The following is a 20328-nucleotide window of genomic DNA, read 5'->3' on the forward strand; positions in this document are numbered from 1 at the left end:
GCCTTGGAGGGGCAACGAAGTAAGAGGGATGTTTCAGGAGTCCGGACCAGATGGCAATCGGTCCGAGTGGAATGAAGAAACCCTCTGAAAGGACGGAGGAAAGGTTGCCAGGTTCGCCCAGGCAGCCCACGTCGTCACCAGCCGGAAGAAAAGCGAGGAGCCGTGGCGCTCCGCCAAACAGCTGACTGTCAACAGCCTGCTGAAACTGGGTGAGCCAGTTCTTTTTTCTTTTTCCTTTTGGAATTACAATTAAAAACATTGAACCCCCCCCCCCCCCGATGACTAGAGGAGAAAGTCAAAGGCGGCGAGCAACTACAAGGGGGAAGGCTTTTTAAGGAATACAAAAGATCTTTTAAAACTGAACTCAGATTGATTCAAAGAAAGACTATTTAATTTACAGAAAATGGAATTTTTGGAATGAACATAAACGGATTAAACTCCCCATCAAAAAGAAGCAAAATCTTTAGCAAACTACAGAAATTAAATATAAATATAATTTGCTTGCAAGAGACACATGTAAAAAAAAACAATATTATAAGCTGTTGGAATACCCCAAAATTGGGAAACTTTATCATGCATCAGCGCAACAAAAGAAAAGAGGCATTGCGGTATATATTAAAGAGACAATAGATTCTAAAATGATTTATTCAGATGAAGAAGGAAGAATTGTGATGGTAGAAATATATTTACATCAAAAACAAATATTGTTAGAGTAATACTGTATATGCACCAAATAACAACCAGGAATAATTCTATCAAAATCTTCATAGAAAAATAACAGAATTGGTGTACCAAAACATTTGTTTAGGAGGAGACTTTAATGCGATGGTGGATGGGACAATAAGACTATAAAAGCAGTAAAACAGGGGGAAAAAACTATCTAAGACTTTTTTTTAATATGATAGAAGAGTTTAGAGTACAAGATGTTTGGAGGGAAATTAATCCTAGAAAATTACAATATACATTTTATTTAAATAGTCAAAAGTCCTAGTCTAGAATCTATATGATTTGAATGACACCTGAATTGAGGATGAATATACAAGAAATTGAGATAGAACCAAACAATAAAAAAATTAAGATGGACTTTGAACCAATCTATATTAAAAGAAAGAGAATTTATAGAACTAGCAACAAAAGAAATGGAGTTTTTCTTTAAAGAAAATAAAAAAGATGATACAACACTACAAAATGTATGGGACACAGCTAAAGCATATTTTAGAGGTATAGCTATAACTTACATGGCAAAGAAAAATAAACAGAAAAGACAGCAGTATGTACTTTTAAAAGAGAAATTTGGAAATTAGAATTAGAATTGCAAATGAATCTGCAAAAGAAGACCTTGAAAAGGAAATAATAAAACATAAATTAAATTTGTTGGACTCAGAAAAACTGGCACAGCAAATAAAAAGAGCAAAACAAAACTTTTCTGAAAATGCAAATAAACCAGGAAGATGGTTAGCTTATAAACTTAAAAAAACAGGAGGAGAAGAAAATGATAAACAAATTACTAGATGAAAAAGGTGGTCTACAATTTAAAACCCCTTCATGGATTACTGCCTTGTCGTGGCGAAGGGGCTTGCGTAATTCAATGAAGCTATGAGCTATGCCGTGCAGGGCCACCCAAGACGGACAGGTCATAGCAGAGAGTTCTGACAAAACGTGATCCACTGGAGAAGGAAATGGCAACCCACTCCAGTATCTTTGCCATGAAAACCCTATGGACAGTACCAAAAGGCAAAACGATATGACGCTGGAAGATGAGCCCCTCAGGTCGGAAGGCGTCCAATATGCTACTGGGGAAGAGCAGAGGGCTAGTACTAGTAGCGCCAGAAAGAATGAAGCGACTGGGCCAAAGCCGAAAGGACGCTCAGCTGTGGATATGTCTGGTGGTGAAAGGAAAGTCCGATGCTGTAAAGATTTTTTCTCCATAGGAACCTGGAATGTAAGATCCATGAATCAAGGCAAGCTGGACGTGGTCAAACAAGAGATGACAAGACTGAACATCGACATCTTAGGTATCAGCGAACTAAAATGGACAGGAATGGGTGAATTTAATTCAGATGACCATCAGGTATACTACTGTGGGCAAGAATCCCTCAGAAGAAATGGAGTAGCCTTCATAGTCAATAAAAGAGTAGGAAAAGCAATACTGGGATACAATCCTCAAAATGACAGAATGATCTCAGTTCGAATCCAAGGCAAACCATTCAATATCACAGTAGTCCAAGTCTATGCCCCAACCACCGGTGCTGAAGAGGATGAAATTGACCGGTTCTATGAAGCCCTACAGCACCTTATAGAACTAACACCAAAAAATGATGTCCTTATCATCATGGGGGATTGGAATGCTAAAGTAGGAAGCCAAAAGGTAACCGGAATAACAGGCAAGTTTGGCCTTGGAGTACAAAATGAAGCAGGGCACAGGCTGATAGAATTTTGTCAAGAGAATACGATGGTCATAGCAAACACTCTTTTCCAACAACCCAAGAGACGGCTCTACACATGGACATCACCAGACGGTCAACACAGAAATCAGATTGACTATATGCTCTGCAGCCAAAGATGGAGAAGCTCTATACAGTCAGTAAAAACAAGACCAGGAGCTGACTGTGGCTCAGACCATGAGCTTCTTGTTGCAAAGTTTAGGCTTAAACTGAAGAAAGTAGGGAAAAGCACCAGGCCAGTCAGGTATGAATTAAATCATATCCCCGTTGAATATACAGTAGAGGTGACAAATAGATTTAAGGAATTAGATCTGATAGACAGGGTGCCTGAAGAACTATGGACAGAGGTTCGCAACATTGTACAAGAGGTAGCAACCAAAACCATCCCAAAGAAAAAGAAATGGAAGAAAGCAAAATGGCTGTCTGGGGAAGCTTTGCAAATAGCTGAGGAAAGGAGGGAAGCGAAAGGCAAGGGAGAAAAAGAAAGATACGCCCAATTGAATGCAGAATTCCAGAGAATAGCTAGAAGAGATAAGAATGCCTTCTTAAATGAACAGTGCAAAGAAATAGAAGAAAACAATAGAATAGGGAGGACCAGAGATCTTTTCAAGAAAATTGGAGAGATGAAGGGAACGTTCAATGCAAAAATGGGCATGATAAAGGACCAAAATGGCAGGGACCTAACAGAGGCAGAAGAGATTAAGAAGAGATGGCAAAATTAAACAGAAGAACTATACAAGAATGAGCTTAACGTCCCTGATAATCACAATGAGGTGGTCACTGACCTCGAGCCAGACATCCTAGAATGTGAAGTGAAGTGGGCTTTAGAAAAGCTGAGCAACAACAAAGCTAGTGGAGGTGACAGTATTCCAGCTGAGCTATTCAAAATCTTAAAAGACAATGCAGTAAAAGTGCTACACTCAATTTGACAGCAAATTTGGAAAACTCAACAGTGGCCACAGGATTGGAAAAGATCAGTTTACATTCCAATTCCAAAGAAAGGCAGTGCCAAAGAATGTTCAAACTATCACACCATTGCACTCATTTCTCATGCTAGTAAAGTTATGCTTAAAATCCTACAAGCTAGACTCCAGCAGTATGTGGATCGAGAACTACCAGAAGTACAGGCAGGATTTCGAAGAGGCAGAGGAACTAGAGATCAAATAGCCAACATACGCTGGATCATGGAGAAAGCTAGAGAGTTCCAGAAAAACATCTACTTCTGCTTCATTGACTATGCTAAAGCCTTTGATTGTGTGGATCACAACAAACTGTGGCAAGTTCTTAAAGAGATGGGAGTACCAGAACATCTTATTTGTCTCTTGAGAAACCTATATGCGGGCCAAGAAGCAACAGTGAGAACTGGACGGAACCACTGATTGGTTCCAAATTGGGAAAGGTGTCCGGCAAGGCTGTATACTGTCGCCCTGCCTATTTAACTTATATGCAGAGCACATCATGAGAAAGGCAGGGCTAGAGGAGTCAAAAGTTGGAATTAAGATTGCTGGAAGAAATATCAACAACCTAAGATATGCAGATGATACCACTCTAATGGCAGAAAGTGAAGAGGAACTGAAGAGTCTCTTGTTGCGAGTGAAGAAGGAGAGTGCAAAAGTTGGGTTGAAACTAAACATTAAGAAAACCAAGATCATGGCATCCGGCCCTCTCAATTCCTGGCAAATAGATGGGGAAGAAATGGAGGTAGTGACAGATTTTATTTTCCTGGGCTCCAAGATCACTGCAGATGGGGACTGTAGTCAAGAAATTAAAAGACGCTTGCTCCTCGGGAGGAAAGCCATGGCAAATCTAGACAGCACACTAAAAAGCAGAGACATCACCCTGTCAACAAAAGTGCGTATAGTCAAGGCTATGGTCTTCCTAGTTGCAATGTATGGCAGTGAAAGTTGGACCGTAAGAAAGGCTGAGCGCAAAAGAATTGAGGCCTTTGAACTCTGGTGTTGGAGAAGACTCCTGCGAGTCCCTTGGACTGCAAGGCGATCAAACCGGTCAGTCCTAGAAGAGATCAACCCTGACTGCTCTTTAGAAGGCCAGATCCTGAAGCTAAAACTCAAATACTTTGGCCACCTAATGAGAAGGAAGGACTCGCTGGAGAAGAGTCTAATGCTGGGAAAGATTGAGGGCAATAGAAGAAGGGGACGACAGAGAATGAGGTGGCTGGATGGAGTCACTGAAGCAGTAGGCGTGAGCCTAAATGGACTCCAGAAGATGGTAGAGGACAGGAAAGCCTGGAGGAACATTGTCCATAGGGTCGCGATGGGTCGGACACGACTTCACAACTAACAACAACAACAATTTAAAAATGAAGAAATAAAAAAGATAATTAAAGAATACTACAAGAAACTTTATGATATAGAAGAGAGATCCCAAGAGAGAGAATGATGATTCAATATTTTGAAAGAAATAACCTTCCAAAAATTCCAGAAACTTATAAGATTATGTTAGAGGAAAAAACAACAAATATGGAAATAACAGAGGCCATAAGAAGACAAAAAAATGAAAGAACACCGGGGCTGGATGGACTACCGGCGGAGTTATATAAAACCCTAAAGATAGACTAAGTGAACTGTTGAAAGATGTTTGTAATGAACTCTTGTTGGAGGCTAAACTTCCAAACACGTGGATAGAAGCAAATATCACTTTATACCAAAAGAAGATGCAGATTTGACACAGATAAAGAATTACAGACCGATATCGTTACTGAATGTGGATTATAAAATCTTTACTTCAATAATGGCAGAGAGACTGAAACGATACTTAAATGATACTTACATTCAGATCAGAATGGTGTTTTTTTTTAACCAGAGACAAATTAAAAACAATTTAAGAGTGATAATGGATGTATTAGAATACTATGAATTGCATCTAGGAAAACAAATGGCGCTAGTATTTCGGAATGCCCAAAAGGCATTCGATAATGTTTCCTGGCAATTTATGATTCAACAATTACAAATAATGGACTTTGGACAGAATTTTATAAATATGATAAAAACTATATACAATAAACAAACAATGAACGTGATTGTGAATGGAGACTATACGGAGAACTTTGATAGGGAAAGGCACAAGGCAAGGATGCCGACTATCTCCATTGTTATTTATTTTCACTTTGGAAGTTTTAAATAGAAACATTAAACAAGACATAGAAATTAAAGGATTAGAAATAAAAGGTGAAACATATAAATTACAAGCATTTGCTGATGATTTGGTGATGATTTTAGAAGAACCTTTGGAGATGATTCCTAAACTATTGGGAAAAATAGAACAGTATGGAGAAATGGCAGGACTGAAAATAAATAGAGAAAAAACTAATAGTTAAAAACCTTGCAGATAAGCAAAAAACCCCAAATATCAGAAAAGACAGAATTGCAGATAATTAAAAAGGTTAAATATCTGGGGATACAGTTAACGGCAAGATGTTCAACGATAAAAGAAGATAACTACACAAAATTATTGACTCAAATAAAACTGGATTTGGAAAAATGGAAAAAATTACAATTGTCAATATTAGGAAGAATTGCCACCATAAAAATGAATTTACTACCAAAAATTTTATTTCTATTTCAAATAATACCTATAAAATTGGAGAAATCTTTTTGAAGATTTGAATTCATTAATTTTGAAATTTATTTGGCAAGGAAAGAAAGATAGAATTAAGTAGAAATTGCTACATGATACCAAGGAAAATGGAGGATTTGGCCTACCGGAGTGGGTTCTATATTATCAAGAATCTGTATTAACATGGGTAAAGGCAGGGCTTTTTTTCTCATAGAACGCTCAGAACGGAGTTCCGGCACCTTTTTTGGATGGAACCTTGTAGGATAGGCAAGGCGGGTTGTATGAAATGTGTGAGTTCCGGCACCTTTTTGTTTTACAAAAAAAGCACTGGGTAAAAGGAATGGATAATTCTTAAAAACAAAAGGTTGTTATATCTGGAGGGGCATGATTTACAATTGGGATGGCACACTTTCTTATGGTATGGGAAAAATAGAGTTCATAAATATTTCCAAAATCATTATATAAGAAATGCATTGTTAACAACATGGGGGAAAATAAAAAGTAAAATATATTTAAAAATTCCAGGGTGGTTGTCAACAATGGAAGTATTTGTACACCCAAATTTAGTGGACTTTGGAAAAAATCTGGACATATATTCTAAACTCTGAAGGAAATTTAAAATCTAAACAAGAAATGGAAAATCAGGGTATCAACCTAACATGGTGGACACATTTACAAATGCAAACTAGATATGATAGAGATGTTAACATGTATGGATTTTATAAGGAACAAACTGTGTTTGATAAGATATTGTTGACTTCAGATGAAAAATTAATTAAGAAAATGTATAATTGTTTATTCTTTAGAAATGGAAAGTGAACAAGTCAAAGAAACAATGATAAGATGGGCAAAAAAATTGGTTATAATATAGAATTAGAAAAATGGCAAAATTTATGGGAAAGAAACTATAAATTGACAATGTCAATTTCCTATAAAGAAAACTTATATAAAATGTTTTATAGATGGCACTTGCCACCAGCAAGATTAGCAAAAATGTTTAAAAATATGTCAGATAGATGTTGGAAATGTAAACAAAAGTCAGGCACGTATTACCATGTTTGGTGGACATGTGATAAAGAATTATTGAAAAAAGATACATACTTGGCTAGAAAAGATGTTTAGGAGAATATGTTGATTTTAAACCTGAACTTTTTTATTATTAGGTATAATGCCAAAAAAGACTAATAAACAAAGCTTATACTTGACCATGCATGTCACAACAGTAGCAAGAATTATATTTGCACAACACTGGAAAAACGAAGGAATACCATCAGATGAAGAAATAATAATAAAAATACTAGAATGCGCAGAGATGGGCAGATTGACTATGAGATGGAAAGAAAAAAGAAGAAACGGACTATTATCAAATTTGGGATTTATTTTCCCATTGGCCGGAGGAAAGAAGAAAGGATTAGGAATTAAATATGTATTAGCGTGTAAACTCAGCACGTTGGTTGAAAAATTATTATTGTATGGCAAAAATGAATAAAAAAGATTATATAAATAAAAGTAAAAAGTTGAGGTTTGAGGTCATTATCTTATTCTACTGCACTAAAAAAAGGAAGTCGGAAGTCCATGCTTTTTAATTTCTTTCCCCCTTCCTTTCTACACTTTTCTCCTCCTTTCTCCCTCCCCTATTTTTCCTATAATTTGCTTTTGTATTCTAGCATTTTATATTATGAGCTAGTAAAAAAGGATAAAACGGGGAAAAAATAAAATAAAATTAACCACCTATAATATGGGGTGATCCAAAAGCAATCGGAGAGCTCTCTGGATTCCAAAGCAAATCACCCAAATGGGGTCCCCACCATATCTGTACTAGAAAAGAGCCAGAAATCAATGGAATTGTTTTTGGCAGCTCAGAAGCAGTTGGAGTATCCCAGGGGTAGGCAACCTTGGCTCTTTTATGACTCATGGATTTCAACTCCCAGAATTCCTGAGCCAGCCATGGTGAGGGGAAAGGGAGAGGTTTCCAAGCTGAGCCAAGAATTCTGGGAGTTGAAGTCCACCAGTCATAAAAGAGCCAAGGGTTGCCTACCCCTGGTTTATCCACTCTCCTCATTCTTTCATTAGCAGGACCACAGTGGCCGGTAGTGATCCCTCGGGACAACCTCCACCCCAGGGTTCTAAGAGTTCTTGTTTGGGTGCATGGTACTGCTGCTGAAGTTACAACTGGCTTGCAAGCAGTCATAGAAAAGGAGAAAACAGGAGGAGTAGCAATGCCTCCCCTTCCTTTCTGCTACTATTTCTATTAGTTTACCATGCATAACATCTATTAATATTATGATTACTGTTATGACGATGATCGGGAAGCAGAAAGCCTCCAAATACAAGACACAAAATCTCTCCTCTTTGTTGCTATTGAGGGTCATACTGATATTCCCAACTCAGATATACAGCCCTACCGTGACCGGTTAGTGACCCTACCGCAAAGAGTAGGCTGTCAATGCTGCAAACATGGGATGTTTTTGCCCTGACAATATAAGAGGCAGCCTTTTCCTTTAAACTGTTTTGCTTTGAATCAAATGAAGCTGGGGGTGGAGGGGGAGAGGAGAATGCTAACCCGGCTGTTAGAAAGGAAGTGAAGTTTTGCATGTTAAACTAATTGGAGAATGTGATTTATGACGTGTAAATTAAGGGAGGGAATTGTGTTTTGATACGATGTGTTCAGGGCAGGAGAATTCAGATTCTGGCATCCATTCATGAGTGCCGATGCTTCGTTTTCATTATTATAGCCTTTTTAGAATAAACAATGCCTGAACGTTCTTTGATCTGTCTCATTAGTCGGAACCATGACAGAGGCATCCAGAAATCAGCCAGGTGTTTGTGCTGCTTTCCCTATATTTATACATTCATCTGCCCTACTTTGATAGTTACTATCTAAAGCCAGGGTGTCCAACCTTGGCAACTTTTAAAACTTGTGGACTTCAACACCCAGAATTCTCCAGCTAGCTATGGATATATAGACAGTGTCCAGAATATTTATAGGGCCATATTTAAATATTTAAAAGAGACGCAGTGGCTCAGTGGGTTAGGACACTGAGCCTGTTGATCAGGTCAGCAGTTTGGTGGGTCAAATCCCGAGTGCCGCGTAACAGAGTGAGCGCCTGTTACTCGTCCCAGCTTCTGCCAACCTAGCAGTTCGAAAGCACATAAAAATGCAAGTAGAAAAATAGGGACCACTACTGTGGGAAGGTAACAGCATTCCATGAACCTTTGGCGTCTAGTCATGCAGGCCACATGACTACGGAGACGTCCTCGGACAAACGCTGGCTCTTCAGCTTTGAAATGGAGATGAGCACCGGCCCCTAGAGTCGGAAACGACTAGCACGCATGTGCGGGGGAACCTTTACCTTTTATTTAAATTATTCCATAAGGGTGTGGAAGAAGGGTAGCCAGTTTAGAGCAATCTTCCTCTAAGTCCTTTATTTTTCACTGAAGGTTTCATCTCTTGAATCCTGGACCTGTGAATTAAGCTGGGTCTTTTTCCAGGATCATAGAGCTACACTGGAGGCCTCGATACAATAGCCACATGACTCTGGGGAAAAACATGACTCCTTATTGTAATAGAATTGTCTCTTGCAAGCTACTGTGATAGGGGCAATAGTACCAGACTCCACTGCTTCCATCAGAATGACAGCGTCGCTATATCACCTCTGTTGATTTCATACAATAAGCATACAACATCCAAGGTGCACCCACAGAAAGGTGCTGGCATGGTATTGGCCCAATGATGCCCTTGATCCTAGCCCAGTGATGGCAAACCTTTTAGAGACTGAGTGCCCAAACTGCAACCCAAAACCCACTGATGTATCATCGGGTGCCGGGTGGGTGTGGCCAATTGGGTGGATGTGGCCCATTGGGTGGGTGTGGCCCATTGAGTGGGCATGACTGCGGTGGTAATGGCAGACTGGGTGGGACTAAAAAGTTCAATCAATCAATTCCAACTTTGCAAGATTTTTTTTCCAGCGAGAAGTTGAACTTGATTGATTAACCTTTTGTTTGTTTGTTTTGCACACGGCAGCAGAGGCCTAAAGCGAAAAGGCTTTATAAAACCCAGCTGAAGGGCTAGGACTGGGGCAATGGCGCGCGTGCCCACAGAGAGGGCTCTGCGTGCCACGCGTGTCATAGGTTCACCACCATGGTCCTAGCTGTCACTGCATTTTTTTTAAGTGTCTGTCAGCTCCACACGTCTCACTTTGTTTCTTTGTCAGCTGCATAGTAATCTTATCAATGTAACCAAGGTGATTGTCACATGTCCAGCCGTGTTATGGTTTCATGCCTAGCACTGCTGTTCAGTGCACATGTCTACAAAAGTTTTCTCACTTTACTTTTTTTTCTTCTCTTTGTATTCTGTCTGATGGGAGGATGTAGTCAGCTAGGAGTTTTCCTTTGCTTTCCAATTAAAGTTTTATATACAGTAGAATATGCCTCGGTTTTGTTTCTTTTTATCTGATGTTTACCATGTGTCGTGTGAACCACGGTTCATCGCCCTCTGATAGGGAAGTATTACTTTATTTCCCTGACATTGGTAGCAGAGGATGGTTTGTTTTTATTTTCAAGATTTATTGCCCAATAAACGTATAGGCAATTAAGCCAGCTAATTAGTCCGGCGACTGAGGAACACTGTCATTAATTGCTGCAATATGCCAAAGAAAAGGAAGAAGGCGGCCCGTTATCATCCCGTTGCGGAGGAGTCAGTTACTTCACAGAGATATCTCCCTTCAAGTTTACAGACTCCCCTCGCATCTGCTACACATCTTGGAGAAGAGAATCCAGCCTCTGAGTCAAGGTCAGTTTCACTGGAGCTAAAAACATGAAGTTATTATTAGAACCGACACATACTGACTATGCAGAGTTATGTTGTTATGCAGATTCTGATTGGGCGAGTGATAAGAAATCACGTAAAAGTACTTCAGGTTATATGCTGTTTTTAAATGGATGTCCTGTTTACTGGCATGTGTGTAAACAGAATTTTGTTTCTTGTTCTTATACTGAAGCTGCATATGCTTGTTTCAGATGTATGTAATTCTCTAACGTGGTTTGATGCTTTAGTCACAGATATCTGGACACACCCGATTCGACTGATCACTGTGATGGAAGACAACGAATCCGTGGTTTATATATTTGAGAATCACTTTACAGGTTCTAGGTCTAGACACATTGACATCCGTTATCAAAATATAAGACAAGTGGTTAAACAAGGTTTTGTTAAATTACAGTATGTGCTTACACAGGATCAGATTGCTGATATGCTGAACAAACCACTTCCTACAGCTCAGCACGAGTATGTGTGCAAGAAGATGTGTCTTAACTGAGATCTGCGTTACTGACAAAGAAGGGGATGTCACTGCGTGTTTTTTTAAAGTATTTGTCAGCTCCGCACGTCTCCCTTTGTTTCTCTGCCAGCTGCATAGTAATCTTATCAATGTAACCAAGGTGATTGTCACATGTCCAGCCATGTTATGGTTTCATGCCTAGCACAGCTGTTCAGTGCGCATGTCTACAAAAGTTTTCTCACTTTACTTTTTTTTCTTCTCTTTGTATTCTGTCTGATGGGAGGATGTAGTCAGCTAGGAGTTTTCTTTTGTTTTCCAATTAAAGTTTTATATACAGTAGAATATGCCTCGATTTTCTTTTTATCTGATGTTTACCATGTGTCGTATGAACCACGGTTCATCGCCCTCTGATAGGGAAGTATTACTTTATTTCCCTGACACTAGCCCCTTGATCCTGCCTTTATACTGAGATACCATAGGATGGATCCCTTCTCTGGAATGAACTCGTAAATCAAAACAATAAAAAATAAAGACTAGGAAAAGAAAATATTTTTAAACTATGTCATCACTGATGTAAGGGTACTAAAAGCATTGCTCGATTGCCAGGAAGATTAAATATCTGCAAACTAACCCAAACAGAGGCAGTTTCTTGGAAATTCCCATTTCTCGTCATATGGAAGCTGTGTTGGATCTATGTAGATATAGTTGTTTCCATTAATTTCATCAACCACTTTCCACTGTACCTCATATTTAGGTTTCTGGAATACAGACATAAATTTTTTAAATACTAAAACTGGTAATGCAGTGGCAGCAAAAAATTGGCATTCTGACAAGACAAAATTACAAACAATTCTTACCTGGAGATATTTATAAACAAGGATTATGACTATAACACACATCAGTCCTGCTGCTACACCAAAGCCAATTAACAATGGAGTGAAAAGGCTGCGACTATTTTCTTGTTCTGGAGAGACACATGTAAAAATATGAAAACTTGTTAGCAATTTGATTTTTGATTTTTATACAGTTGTTTATAAATTGCTTTCATGCTGGCAAGCCTACAAGGCAGCTGGCAAACTTTAAAAAAAACAAAAGCGGAACATGAAAATTAGTGATATTAATTAATTCTACACTAAAATTGATATTCAAATGCTTTAAGAGACTGGTGAGAAAGATGGCCTTTAAGATTTACAAATGTTGAAGATTTGTGTGGGCGCAGTGGTTAGAGTTGCAGTAATTCAGGCTAATTCTGCCGACTGCCAGGAGTTTGATTCTCACTGGCTCAAGGCTGACTCAGCCTTCAATCCTTCCGAGTTGGGTAAAATGAGGATCCAGATTGTTGGGGGCAATATGCTGATTCTGTAAACCATTTAGGGCGGTCTGAAAAGCACTGTGAAGTGGTATACAAGTCTAAGTCCTATTACTATTGCAGCAGCAGATGTCAAACACACGTATTGAAGGATTCCGTAGCAGGGTTTCTCAACTTCAGCATTTTTAATATCCATTGACTTCAACTCCCCAGCCAGTATATAAATTCTGGAAGTTGAAGTCAATGCATCTTAACACTGCTGAGGTTGACAAACACTATTCTATAGTCTGGAGGTAAGACAGGAAAGGTTATCTCCACTATCCAGAAAGAAGAGCCTTTTGAAGGGTATCTTCAAAGAGGACTCTCCTTCAGGTTTTAACATTTGGATAGAATAATTATTAGGTTATTATTTATTTTATTTATTTAGCGTATGGCATACAAGGCCAGGAAGTTCCAATGTTATGCACACATTAGAAATGCTGGCAGCCGACAGTCTCTAGGCCATTTGTTGCACCGGTGCACCACAAGATGGTAAACTAGCTTCACACCAGCTGGCTTGTAGTGTCAGCTCATCCGGGACTTTCCCCTACCGCTCCTCCACCAATCGCATCTGGAAAGATCCAGCACGGGATCCAGTTCCCACACAGAATGCAGCCAGCAGTTTCCCACCACCGAAATGGCGGTATCTATCCATCTACTCGCAAAAAATGCTTTTGAACTGCTAAGTGGGCAGGAGCTAGGGACAAGAGACAGGAGCTCACCCTGTCCTGCAGAGCTGGACTCAAACCACCAGAGCGCTGGTAATTGCTTAGCACATCCAGTGTCATTAAGCCTCTGTGCCACCATGTCCCCTATTACTAGGTGAAGCCATCTCTTAAATCAGCGCTGCCCAACCTTTTCTACACCCGCATCCCTAGAACGCTTTTGATATACTCGCACCCCTTACAAAAGTTCAAAATAACAAATTATGCATATACACCATCATTTTGAAACTTCTACACCCAAGTTTTCGCACCCCCTGGAATATCGTCTCGCACTCCCGATTGGGAACCACTGTCTTAAATCATCAGATTTCAAAGCATTTAAGGCTTTAATGGTCAATACCAGCATCTTACATGATTCCAGGGAAGCCAGTGCAGTTTTAATATATGCACTATATGACCCTTGTGTTGTACATTAATTTGCAATTTAACTGCCATACTTTGCATTAATTGCACCAGATACTTTCAAGCTCCATCTAAATCAGATTGTATTCTAGAAGTAACGGAGGTGTGAATATTCACTGCCAAATCCAACCAGCTCAGGAAGGGTTGGAATATGACTACCCATAACTGTCAGAAAAAGCTCCTTGTCACAACTGCTACCTGTCAATGTTTGGATAACTGAAAATGGAGCCCTTCTACACTGTGAGTCAGTTTGTTTTTGAAAAGAAACTGAACTCCAATCCTCTTGAGTTTCTTATTTGCCAAAAACAATTCCCTCAATAGGCCTTCTAATCTCATTTTGGGAAGAATTCACCAATGGCTTTAATTACATGTTGACTAGTATAAGATTCAAGACTGAACTTTATCGATTACTATATGGCAACAGGCCAGGTACTGGACCGTAGTCTCCTCAGAATCATGTAGATATGGTCCAACAGGAACAACTGGAATCAAGATGAAATAATGTCCCCAAGACCCAATCCTATCAAGTGGTCGACAGACTACCATGGTTGATAGTATCAACAGTAGAGATTCAAGAGAACTCTAATACGGCTCCATTATTATTAATCAATATTAGAATGCATCTGGAGCAGCCATTACATCTTCTAGAAATGGAGTACAGTATTTGAGATTGCCTACAGCTGTACAAAATTTCTCCAGGAAGGGCTTTTGTTTTCCAATAATCTTGTAACTCCTCTTCTACAACACAGACACATTAGTCACTCCTCTTAATCATAGCTGCATGCCCTGAAGGTTTATTTAATTAGCCAGAAGAAGCAAAAGTCGAATAAGCATCTGCTACTCTTCATCTGTCTACATCCCTGTTCGTAACTTTGAGATTGACTGATAAAAAAGATTCAAAAATAACAGGATGAGCAGATGTGCCAAAATTTTCATCTTCCTGCCCTTCTGACAAAATCTAAATTGAGAAAAGATCCAACTGACACTGTCCACAATGAATGATGGAAATCGCTCACTCTTCTGCCTCCTCTCCACACAACGTCCTACTAATTCCGCAGTGTGCAAAACCAAGGCTTCCCTGTTTTGTGCAGACACAATGGAGGCACAGTGAACCCACTCTTCACTGCCTCCACTGCTATAGAGCAGGATTTCAGATGAGTCCAAGTCCTGTGTGAACTGATCCATCCTTAAGAGTTTCAACTGGCATCCAATTTGCTTTACTCTCAGCTACCAAGTAAACCAAGGGGCTGCTTGACCTCAGGCAGGAAGGTACTTAAGTGTTACGATGATAATATCAGGTTCTCTATTCCAAAATCCTCCAAGGCATTGACAGTACTGCCAAAGTGGGAAAATCCTTAAACGTAATTAAGAAAGCACTCAGATCCGGCGTCAATCCATTTTAACCATTTACTCCATCTTTCCAGGAGATCAAAAAACTGATCAGAAGTTTTCATGACTGGAATGGAGTTCCTCCAACTTCAGACCACAAGTTCCACTCGAACAAAATGCTGTGCCCTGATGTATCTGTGAAGCCAGATACTAGTTAGGACAGGACTTTGCTTGGCACAATGGATATGTTCTCTTTAGTTAGCCCTGCTTGTAAAACCTCTAGGGCAAAAGGCTTAAGGTAATCCAATTCCACGCCTAAGATCATCTGGCTAATTACAGAAGAGAGGGTGTCAGGCAGTGGTATGAATGCTATAGTAGCAATGTTTCTACACTGGCTCAGAACTTACGGATTGCAGTTTTGAAAACTTTTTAAGATGTGTAGACTTCAACTCCTGTAATGCTGGCTGAGGAATTCTGGGAGTTAAAATCCACACCACTTAAAAGTTGCTGAAGTTGAGAAGCACTGCCCTAGACCATAGCTTAGGTGGCTGCTTTAAAGAATGGCCCAGAGCTGGCAGAGATGTTCTTTTTTCCTTTGGGCAGCCAGGTGTCTGTTATATACACCAGGTCAATGCTTTGTTTCAGAATTAAATCCTTAGTAACTAAAGTTTTAAGGGACGTGGTAGCTCAGTGGGTTAGGATGCTGAGCTTGTCAATCAGAAGGTCGGCAGTTTGGCGGGTCGAATCCCGAGTGCCGCATAACAGAGTGAGCGCCTGTTACTCGTCCCAGCTTCTGCCAACCTAGCAGTTCGAAAGCACGTAAAAAATGCAAGTAGAAAAATAGGGACCACTACGGTGGGAAAGTAACAGCGTTCCGTGCGCCTTTGGCGTCTAGTCAAGCCAGCCACATGACCACGGAGACGTCCTCGGACAAGTGCTGGCTCTTCGGCTTTGAAACGGAGATGAGCACCGGCCCCTAGAGTCGGAAATGACTAGCACGCATGTGCAGGGGAACCTTTACCTTTAACCAAAGTTTTACTAGGAAACAACCTGGCATTGAAGAGGAGGTATTTTAAGTTGACAATCTCCTAACATTGTCACCTTAAATTCTTTGGTTAGACTGCCGCCAGAGATGTAAGCCTCCGGCTTCATCCTGCCTTTGCCAGTTTTTATTTTAATTTTTGTCCCCAGACCATGTGACTTCCACTTCAATTCAATCTTAAAGCAATAAGCTTTCAGTGTGATCTATTCAGGTGACCACATCAGAGCCTGAAATTTTAGTTGTAAGTTATTCTGGTCATAGGTCAAGTTACTATGTGACCAGACTCGAAGTTACAACTACTTTATGATGGTCATTAAGTAAATCACGTGGCTGTTAATCAAATCATGTGGTCCCTGAAACCAGCTTATCCAAAGGGCATTTTTGTTTTGCCAGAAAACAGCGAAAAATATTTGCAAAACATGATTACGTGACCGCAGAGCATTGGAAAAGGTTGCCAAGCACCCAAAATGCAATTACACAACCTAACTTTGATGACAGGTCACAAGTAACCTGAAGTCCCAACAGTCATAAGTTGAGAATTAGCCGTGAATGCAGACATACCTACTTTTGACCACTATCTCATCATCAAAATAATATTCCTATAAATTAAAAAAAAAGAATTTTGGGGGGATGTTTTGATTTAAGCATTGAAATACTGCTTTTCATCTCATTCGGTAGAAAAAGGTAAAAATATATTTACGTTTCTTAGAATACTCAATATAAAATGCCAAAAAAACCACAAGTATTATGGAATAAGTTGTGACCAAAATACGTGCATTTGGTTATCAGCGTCATGAAGGAACTTGGTGATTTAAGTTCAGGCTACTCTTCCTTGTTTCCCAAAGCTTGCAAGAATAAATACTGTATCCGGTTTCAGAAACAACTCGCAAAATTACCTTTAATGGCAAAGTTAAAGAAAGCTGAACGTCTATCAATGGTATTGGAAGCCTCACAGGTGACTGTGCTGTTGTTCTTGAACATGCTGATATCAATCGTACTCTCCACAATTATCTTTCCAAAGGAAGAAAACGTTGGATCTTCTTTATATTTGGTTTTCACATTCCCTGCAGAGATGTTTGGTGAATCCGGACACCTGGAAAAAACAACAACCAACCATCTGGATGAAAAACAAGGAAAGAAAAACTAGTGTACCTCGAGAGGCAGGCAAGCAGACTTGGGGATAGCTCTGCTGTTTCTGGCTCCAGATTCTATTAGATGTGTTGATATTTATCTTAAGCCAGTTGGAGTCAGCAAACATTTTTGCTCACATGGTGCCATCTGCTTCCATTGGCCGTTCTGTATGGCAAGTATAAAAAGATGCCATTGGCTGAAAGACTCTGCTGCTGGGGCTCAGGAAAGGTAGAGACAGTTGGACAAAAACTCCTTCGATGCTCTTTTTCTAGAGAGATATTTGGAAAAAAAAAATCCTTCCAATAATTGATAGGTATCCTGGCCGTTCCGACACGGCTTATCTCCAGTGCCTGCTTTAAGGACGAACAGGCTGTAATTACGGCGCAGGTGGCTAGATTCTGCGCAGCAGCATTGGGGGTTGGTCGGAAACATAAATGTTATTTTTAGATCTTTCTAATATTTTTTGTTTTAAAATTAATTATATGGGTTCTTATTTGTCATTGGATCATGCTCAGGGCATTTTTATACAGGTACGTATGCAAGAAGCCTATAATTGGATATTTTACTCTTTCTGGCCATATGGCTGTAATACAACTGATTTGAATTTGAATAGTACTTTCTGCAATTATCTTTCCAAAAGGAAGAAAATGTTAAATCTTTATATTTGGTTTCTACGTTCGCTGGAGAAAGATTTGGTGAATCTGGACACCTGGGGGGGTGTGTGTGCGAAACAAATCATCTGGATGAAAAACAAGAAAAGAAAAACTAATGGACAGGTACCCCAAGGGTTATAATTTGGCATTTATATCAAGCCTTTTCTCATCCCAGTTATGCAGGCATTCTTGCTGACAAGAGAAGGAAAGTGACATGGTTAGGATACATCAATATTCTTGCTTGGAAATTCTTGGGGATTCTAATTTAATGCTTATCCTAATGCAGCCACTGGAGATTTGGCTACTTTTAATTCAGATTCACTGAAACAGTCTTATGTTAATCGTGGCAATCTTAAATCTGATTAATTTCACAGAGTTTGCACTAAGTATAATTAAATCTGGATCCAACTCGGTATACTTTGAAAGGGAACAAAGCTGCTAATTTTTCATTTATTTCTGGTGAACCTAATTTCTTTTCATTAATTTTCAAAATATAAAGAAAAAGTCCAATACTTCTCACTAATTACTTATGGCACGTTGGTGGGAGTTCAGAACACAACCTCTGTGTTCTGAACTGCAAACATCAGTGTGCATCAGCAAAATCTATTGTGGGGCTAAAAGGCAGAAGACCTAGCATTAGGCAACAATCTGACAAGAGATCACAGTTGTATAACTGTTACAATTATTAAGAAAAGAATTAGGTTCTTAAAAACTGATTTTTTCTGATATAAATAGAATTTTGGTCAAAGTGCAGTGGAGTGGAGTGGAGTGGAATGGAATGGAATGGAATAGAATAGAATAGAATAATGGAATGAAGAATAGAATAGAATAGAATAGAATAGAATAGAATAGAATAGAATAGAATAGAATAGAATAGAATAGAATAGAATAGAATAGAATAGAATAGAATAGAATAGAATAGTGGAATATAGAATAGAATAGAATAGAATAGAATAGAATAGAATAGAATAGAATAGAATAGAATAGAATAGAATAGAATAGAATAGAATAGAATAGAACAGAACAGAACAGAATAGAATAGAATAGAACAGAATAAACTTTATTAATCTACATTAATACATTAAAATGAGATTTTTTTGCATACAGCTCTCAAAGGGTAACCACCTCCAATATACACTGCATAATGACAACAACAACAACAACAACAATAATAAACATACCCACATACACACACATATATGATCCAGAGAAATAACACAGTCTCGTTTGGATGTATACATTTGCATGACGAGATAAATGAATCTTGTGAGTTTACAAGACGAATGGCATAAGGACAAAGCTGTTACAGAATCTAGTAGTTCTGCTATAAATACTTCGAAACCTTCTCCCAGAGGGGAGCAACAAAAACAGACCGCGAAGTGGGTGTGTGGGGTCTGTAACAAGGCTCCGAGCTCTAAGCACATATAAGCGCTTGTAGGCAGTATCCTGAATAAGGGGAAGCGGGCTTTCTATAATCTTCTCAGCTGTCCCTACCACTCTCTGCATGGACCTTCTATCTGAGGCTCTGCTATCACCAAACCAAACAGTGATGCAGGCACAGAAGAGTCTTTAAGGTACTCTCATTATATACTGCCAATATCACAACCAGAGATGTTTTATGATTAACTTGAGATGTCATGATTGCCGCTATTAATAAAAAAGGCCTTCCTTCATTAAAATAACTTCTGAAAAATGTTTTGGATAGGAAAAACACTATAAATTAGCAATAGTGTTCAAAACATCATCAAAATAGCAAGTATTTGTATTCCCACTTGCAAATGAATTACCTGCAATCAAAATACGTGCAATCTTGTTAGAAACATGGACAATTACTTTGTAGTTAACTCTTTTTTTTCTTCCAACCTTACAAGTCACATTTGCTATATAATCTACTGTGTGTAGATGGAAATCTAATTTCCCTGTATTGTCTAAAATTGTGGTACATTAGATGTTACATGATTCTTGCAGTTTGATCTAGTGGTTGAGGCACCAGCTTAGAAACCAGGAGACTGTGAGTTCTAGTTCTAAAGCCGGCTGGTGACTTTGGGCCATTCTGTCTCAGCCCAATCTACCTCATAGGGTTCTTGTTGTAGAGAAAATAGGAGTATGTTTGGTACCTGGAGTTATTTACAAAAGTAATAAAGGTAGGGAATAAACAAAAACTAAGCCTTGGTGGCGCAGTGGTTAGAATGCAGTATTGCAGGCTAACTCTGCTGACTGCCAGAAGCTCAATCCTGAGTGGCTCAAGGTTGACTCAGCCTTCCATCTTTCTGAGGTTGATAAAATGAGGACCCAGTCCCAGACTGTTGGGGGCAATATGCCGACTCTGTAAACCGCTTGTAAAGCAGCATTTCCCAACCTTTCTCGCTCGACAGACTGGTGGAGATGGCGATGGCAAG

The 20328-nt window shown here is 39.2% G+C and overlaps 1 protein-coding gene across 1 annotated transcript in view; it reads right to left on the reverse strand.

Annotated features, from left to right (window-relative positions):
• Positions 1 to 20328, reverse strand: part of KIT (KIT proto-oncogene, receptor tyrosine kinase) — a 135484-nt gene that overhangs the window by 26142 nt on the left and 89014 nt on the right. The window contains exons 9-11 of the mRNA XM_081332976.1: positions 17042 to 17238; positions 12157 to 12263; positions 11931 to 12057 (exon numbers count right to left, since the gene is read on the reverse strand). Of these exons, the coding sequence (XP_081189102.1) occupies positions 11931 to 12057; positions 12157 to 12263; positions 17042 to 17238 (431 nt within the window). The remainder of the gene's footprint in view (positions 1 to 11930; positions 12058 to 12156; positions 12264 to 17041; positions 17239 to 20328) is intronic.

Source organism: Vipera berus (genome assembly GCF_964194415.1).
Source record: "Vipera berus genome assembly, chromosome: 7".
Classification (NCBI taxonomy): domain Eukaryota; kingdom Metazoa; phylum Chordata; class Lepidosauria; order Squamata; family Viperidae; genus Vipera; species Vipera berus.